At 35.6% G+C, this 6347-nt stretch overlaps 2 protein-coding genes and 1 pseudogene across 6 annotated transcripts in view; all 3 read left to right on the top strand.

Annotated features, from left to right (window-relative positions):
- Positions 1-593: 593 nt before the first annotated feature.
- Positions 594-3975, top strand: LOC107864355 (pentatricopeptide repeat-containing protein At5g18390, mitochondrial). Of its 4 annotated transcripts, none has more exons than XM_016710709.2 (3): positions 594-738; positions 1607-3103; positions 3429-3975. In XM_016710709.2, exon 2 carries the CDS (start codon positions 1609-1611, stop codon positions 3025-3027), a length of 1419 nt encoding a protein of 472 aa, XP_016566195.1. In that variant the 5' UTR covers positions 594-738; positions 1607-1608; the 3' UTR covers positions 3028-3103; positions 3429-3975. The 4 variants fall into 4 exon arrangements, with proteins under 4 accessions (XP_016566195.1, XP_016566193.1, XP_047264841.1 ...); XM_016710707.2 differs by having other exon boundaries at positions 594-752; positions 1491-3103; XM_047408885.1 differs by having other exon boundaries at positions 594-752; positions 1491-3103; positions 3417-3557.
- LOC107865636 lies at positions 3077-4670 on the top strand (annotated as a pseudogene).
- A 932-nt stretch (positions 4671-5602) lies between these two features.
- The window catches only part of LOC107864357 (probable pre-mRNA-splicing factor ATP-dependent RNA helicase DEAH9), a 16692-nt gene continuing 15947 nt past the window's right edge, over positions 5603-6347 (top strand). For both annotated transcript variants that reach the window (XM_016710712.2, XM_016710711.2), the window contains exon 1: positions 5603-5837. In XM_016710712.2, the coding sequence (XP_016566198.1) occupies positions 5734-5837 (104 nt within the window). In that variant the 5' untranslated portion in view covers positions 5603-5733. The remainder of the gene's footprint in view (positions 5838-6347) is intronic.

The raw sequence follows: 6347 nt of genomic DNA, 5'->3' as shown, positions 1-6347 counted from the left end.
AAAGATAACATACAAATTTAGGAGATATTTTAATTGATATATATCCAATAAACAAATTATAAAAAAAAAAAATTTTTTAAATATTTTTTTTGAAAACTGCTACAACTTGCAATTAAAAACACAATTCAATAATTATCAAAAAGTATTGCTACAACTTGCAATAAATTATCTAAAAAATATATAAAGGATAATTTTCACTATTAAATTGGGTTGACTGGCCAAGATTGTCCACCTTTTCAATTATGAGTCATTTTTTAAAAAATAGTCAGCCCATGTCCTTTCCCCCTTTTTTCTAAAAATTACACAACTACATAACTTATGTTTCTAATATTACAAAAAATTTCAACTCCCTAAACATATTATAAAAATTCCAACATATACACAGAATGTTATGAATATGTCGGCTATGTTGTGCATATTAATAGGGAGAGAGAGTAAAGTAATTAAAAAAGTAGGAGAGAATACTTCAATATTTATGTTATTTATACTTTTTTCTAAAAATTCCTAAATTTTGGCTTAAAACCCAATTGAACGTTTCCTTTTATAGCCCAAATAACGTTATGGACTAATTAACAAAGAGAATTTAAATAATGACCACTTAGCCATTGCACAAATGGCCCATTTCGGCGTTTCGCACACCAATTGAAATCGAACCACCGCCTTCTGTATTTTCCATCAATTGCTTCTTTGTTAGTTCTGTTTTGCCGCCATCCAAGGGTTCTGTTTTCAGATTTAAAGGTTCAAAAATTGAGGTAAGTTTTAGTTATATATATATATATATATATACATACTGTTTCAGAAGTGTTTTTAAGATGCAGTAGAAAATAATTTTCTTTGATGCATTAGAAAAAAATGCAGTTGGTGTTAGTTTCACATGATTATATTCAATTTGTACATTGATGCACTGAATGTATTTGATAATATGCCCAAATCAATTGATTTTTTTTAACTGTTTCGCTTTTGACAATGAATTCTGCAACTTCTTACATTAGTAGACTTGGACTCCGGGCTCCATGGAATATTGAATTGAAATAATATAATGTGATTAAAGTACAAAAACATGATTTTTGGTGCTTAGTATTAAGTTTATCTAAATGGTAGCTTGATTCGGGTAAAAGATTTCAACTTTGTTTGTTTTTTGCAAGTTCCTTGGTATCTTGTAATGGAAACTTTGTCCATTTTTTTCATTTTTCTTTTTTGAGGTTTTGGTTTGAATTGAATTCATATCATGTGCTTTCATGATTTTTGATACATAATATTAAGTTAACTTCTTTGCCCCATGAGATAACCATTTAGCATTCAAAAGTAGCAGTGAGGTTGCTGAATTTTCCATGTACACTCTTTTTCCTAGCTTTGTAGGACTCTAGCCTTCATGTAGCTGCATTCTATGCTCTTACTTTTTTGCCTCCCGAGATATCACTTTCATATTAGAAAGCAACAATGAACATTTTGCTGAATTTTCCATATACATTCATTTTCTATCTTTGTAGGACTCCAGCCCCTTGATATAGCCGTGTTCCATGCTTTTTAGCCTAGTAATTCAGCTGGAAGTCCAAATATTTGAGTTACTTTACCTCAAGCTGATTAGAACCAATTTGTTACTCAGGAATGCTTTCAATGTTTGCCAGAATCTTTCTTCAAAGGACTTCAAAGTCGTCTGCATTCACCAACAGTGCCAGCACGTTTAGGTGTCTTAAAACTATAGCACCTTCCATTGACCAGTGCAGCAATCCTTTCAGCAGCAAAGGTAGTTGTGGCAGAAGTGTGTCTAATGATGACTACTTTGCCACAATCCATCACATATCTAACATTGTTCGACGAGATATTTACCTGGAGCGGACCCTTAACAAGATGCATATTTCAAGTATTGTTAACTCTGAACTGGTGTACCGTGTCCTTCGAAGTTGTTGCCAACAGGGTATTGAATCATTTCGCTTCTTTAACTGGGCTCGGACTCAAAACCCTCAGTATGATCCAACTACCGTCGAGTTTGAGGAACTTCTTAAGACCCTTACCCGGACTGCCCATTGGGAAACAATGTGGAAAGTAGTCCAGCAGATGAAAGCCCAAAATATTCCTATCTCACCCTCCATTGTTTCATTCATTATTGAACACTATGGTAAGCGTGGTCTGATTGATCAGGCGGTCGAGCTCTTCAATCGGCTCAAGAACTTTGACTGTCCACAAACCACCGAAGTATACAATGCTATGCTTTTCGCGCTCTGTGAGGTCAAGAATTTCCAAGGGGCCTATGCATTGATTCGGAGGATGATACGAAAAGGTACTGTTCCAGATAAACAGACATATTCTATTCTTGTAAATGGCTGGTGTTCTGCAGGGAAGATGAGAGAGGCACAAGAGTTCTTGGAGGAAATGAGTCGAAAGGGATTCAATCCTCCTGTACGTGGGAGGGACCTTCTAATTGATGGGTTGCTCAATGCTGGTTATCTAGAATCAGCTAAGGGATTGGTGAGAAAAATGACAAAGGAGGGGTTTGTGCCAGATGTTGGAACATTCAATTCTTTGGCAGAGGCTATATGTAAAGCTGGGGAAATCGACTTTTGCATTGAGCTTTTCAATGATGTTTGTAGATTGGGGCTTTGTCCTGATATTGAGACTTATAAGATTGTCATAAGTGCTGCATCAAAGGTAGGTAGGATCGATGAGTCATTTCAGATTCTTCATAGGTCAATTGAAGATGGACACCGGCCATTTCCCAGTTTATATGCTCCAATTCTAAAAGCTTTCTTCCGGAGAGGACAGTTTGATGATGCATTTAGCTTTTTCAGTGATATGAAGCTGAAAGGGCATCCACCAAATCGACCACTTTATACCATGCTGATAAAGATGTGCGCTCGTGGAGGTAGATTTGTAGAGGCTGCTAATTATTTAGTAGAAATGACCGAGTTAAATCTGGTGCCTATATCACGAAACTTTGATATGGTCACAGATGGATTGAAGAATTGTGGGAAGCACGATCTAGCCAAAAAGATCGAGCAGTTGGAGATATCTATTAAGGGCATCTAAATTATTGTTGGCTCTTGCTCAAGTGTTCCCCCTATCACTGCGCTCGAGGATGATTAGAGTCCTAAAGTTGAAAAAGGTAGCTTTTTTGCTTTACTTGCTTTTCTCTAAATCGGGAAATTAAGAATATCCCGATACTTTGTTTGCTTATTTTCGTCTAATTTGTTGATTTCAAAACCTATTATTTGTACTAATTCTAAGCTGATTTTTACTTTGTTGATCAGGATCTACACTGAATTTTTATTTCAGGATAGTTGTTTGGTAAAAATGTCAATCATCTTATTTGTCTTCTGCAATATATAGGTCTTTTAGACCAGTCTTAAAAACTCACTCTTCTATGCAAACTAAAGATAATTCTGATAAAATGTAAAACGGCAATCTAAAATTTTTAGGTCATTGGTCAGGCTGGTATTCAGGTCGGAAATGCTTGCTGGGAACTTTACCGTCTCGAGCACGGCATTCAGCCAGATGGCCAGATGCCAAGTGACGACTGTCGGAGGAGGTGATGATGCATTCAACACCTTCAGCGAAACTGGAGCTGGAGAGCATGTCCCAAGAGCTGTCTTTGTGGATCTTGAGTCCACTGTCATTGATGAAATGAGGACAGGAACATACCGCCAGCTCTTCCACCCTGAGCAGCTGATAAGTGGCAAAGAAGATGCAGCCAACAACTTTGCCCACGGCCACTGTACCATTGGGAAAGAGATAGTTGATCTCTTCCTGGATCGCATCCATAAGCTTGCAGACGACTGTACTGGTTTTCAATTCTGTTGGTGGTGGTACTGGTTCAGGTCTGGGGTCACTGCTGCTGTAGCGCCTCTCAGTTGATTATGGAAAGAAGTCCAAACTTGGTTTCACAATTTATCCCTCACCACAGGTCTCAATTTCTGTTGTTAAGCCTTACAACAGTGTCCTGTCAACTCACTCCCTTCTTGAGCAAACTGATGTATCAATCCTTTTGGATAATGAAGCCATTTATGACATCTGCAGGCGTTCATTGGACATTGAGCGTCCTACCTACACCAACCTTAACCGCCTCATCTCACAGGTTATATCTTCTCTGACAGCTTCTTTGAGGTTTGATGGTGCTCTCAATGTTGATGTGAATGAATTCCAGACCAATCTCGTCTCCTATCCCAGGATCCATTTTATGCTTTCCTCTTACGCCCGTCATTTCTTCTGAGAAGGCCTATCATGGGCAGCTTTCAGTTGCAGAGAGATCACCAATAGTGCAAAAGGATGCTTTCCTCTCGCCATGCCAAGTACATGGCTTGCTGTCTCATGTTCCGTGGTGATGTGGTGCCAAAGGCTGTTAATGCTGCTGCTGTGGCCACCATCCAATTTGTTGATTGGTGCCCCACAGGATTCAAGTGTGGTATCAACTATCGGCCACCCACTGTTGTACCTGCTGGTGACCTTGCTAAGGTGCAGAGGGCTGTGTGCATGATTTCCACCTCTACCAGTGTTGCTGAGGTCTTCTCACGAATTGACCACAAATTTGATCTTATGTATGCTAAGCGTGCTTTTGTGCATTGGTATGTTGGTGAGGGCATGGAGGAAGGGGAATTCAGTGAAGCCCGTGAATATCTTGCTGCCCTTGAGAAGTTGGTGCTGAAGGCGATAATGAGTAGTACTGAGCAATGATGTAGTCTCTTTTTATTTTCTTCAGTTACTCGTCTTTATGTTGCACTACTGAAGACACAGTGTGTGTTGAATTGTGGTATCAAAAGATGTGTTTGTTTTGAGTTAAAAAAAAAGTCATTGCAAAGGTTAGAAGATAATCTAACATCGTGCATAAAACTCTACAAATATATGAGCGAACATTAAATTCAAATTTAATATTATCCGAAAGAATAATTTTTCGAAGACTATATATTTGCACAACTTAAAAAAAAAAACACAACATAATGCACATGCCATATTCTGCCCTTCACACACCCCCATTTCCTAGAACTATACGGGTTATTAGTATATTTACCCGACTATTTTTTTTTTTTTAATAAAACTTACATAAATTTCAACAAATTTATTCCTAATTACTCCGTATATCTACTTTTTACTAAATTATAAATAATTTCGAATGTATAATTAGCATCCAGATACATAATTTTAAAGTTGAGATACATAATTTTGAACTTAATTAAGAATGTAATTATTAATTAATTCATTTTTGTTCGGATACATAATTTTCAGAGATAGAGATACATAATTTTGATTACTAAGATACATTCATTTCTGAAACTATATGATCGAGATACATAATACATTAATTAGACCAAATGGGATATACATAATTATGTATGTGAAAATTTATGGGCTTGTGGATGTATCCAGTTGTTTTTTGAAAAAAATAAGAGATTTAGGTAATTAATAAAAAAGCCAGATATTATATGCAATTTTAAAAAGATAAATTATGTTGATATTTATTTATTTTTAAATTTTTTCTTTTTGAGTATTTATGTTAATTTTCCTTGGCGGTAAATCACCTCAAACCATGGGCTTGTTATTACATTAGGCCCAAAACTAAAATCTTCGGGTTAAACCCAAATAAAAACCCAAAATCTCTCTTCTCTTCTCTACTAGTCTTAAAATTACAGTTATAACCAAAAAGAAAAAAAAAAAAAACAGCTCAAAATCTTCAGCTTATTATAGTATTTTTTTTTCTCAATATAGAAAAACAAATATTCAGTTTTCTAAGCAATTAATCAAATGTCACAATTTTGGAAACCAGGAAGTGAAAGGCCTCGACTTGTTGATGATGAAGAAGGTGGCGTTCTTCTCTACGCTACCTCTTCTTCCTCCTCTTCCTCAGGGTAATTTTTACTTTTTTTTTGTTTTTTTTTTGCGTATACATATTTTATTTAGACACTTGAACTAAGTCTTGTTCCAATTAAATTGCGCCAATTATACACTTTGCATTTAAATATTGAAAAAAAATAATTGTGCGTGTTATAATTCATCTATTAAATAGTTAAGTTAGCCACGTAAAATATGATTATGTCATTTATTTTAATCATAGGCAATGGGATTTTATGGCTTATTTAGGCGAATTCATATAGTTAAAAGAAAATGACATGCTTAATGTGTTTTAAGCTTAACTATCTAACAGACGAATGAGAACATATGCAAAAAAAATTCAAAAATTTGAATGGAAAATGTCTATCGGAATACTTTATTAGGAGTTGAGATGTTTAATTGAAATAGGATGTAGTTCGAGTGTCTAGATGCAATATTCAACAAGTTTAAGGGGCTGTTTTTGTGTTAAATATTGAGAAAAAAAGAATTACACGTGTTTTAATTGATCGATTAGATAGTTAAGTTAA

Source organism: Capsicum annuum, chromosome 3 (genome assembly GCF_002878395.1).
Source record: "Capsicum annuum cultivar UCD-10X-F1 chromosome 3, UCD10Xv1.1, whole genome shotgun sequence".
NCBI lineage: Eukaryota > Viridiplantae > Streptophyta > Magnoliopsida > Solanales > Solanaceae > Capsicum > Capsicum annuum.
Note: the sequence above shows the minus strand (reverse complement) of the source record. Positions and strands in the feature narration are given on the sequence as shown.

What these genes read in the sequence shown, in the direction of transcription:
- LOC107864355 (XM_016710709.2), top strand. Translation starts at nt 1,609, where the DNA reads ATGCTTTCAATGTTTGCCAGAATCTTTCTTCAAAGGACTTCAAAGTCG.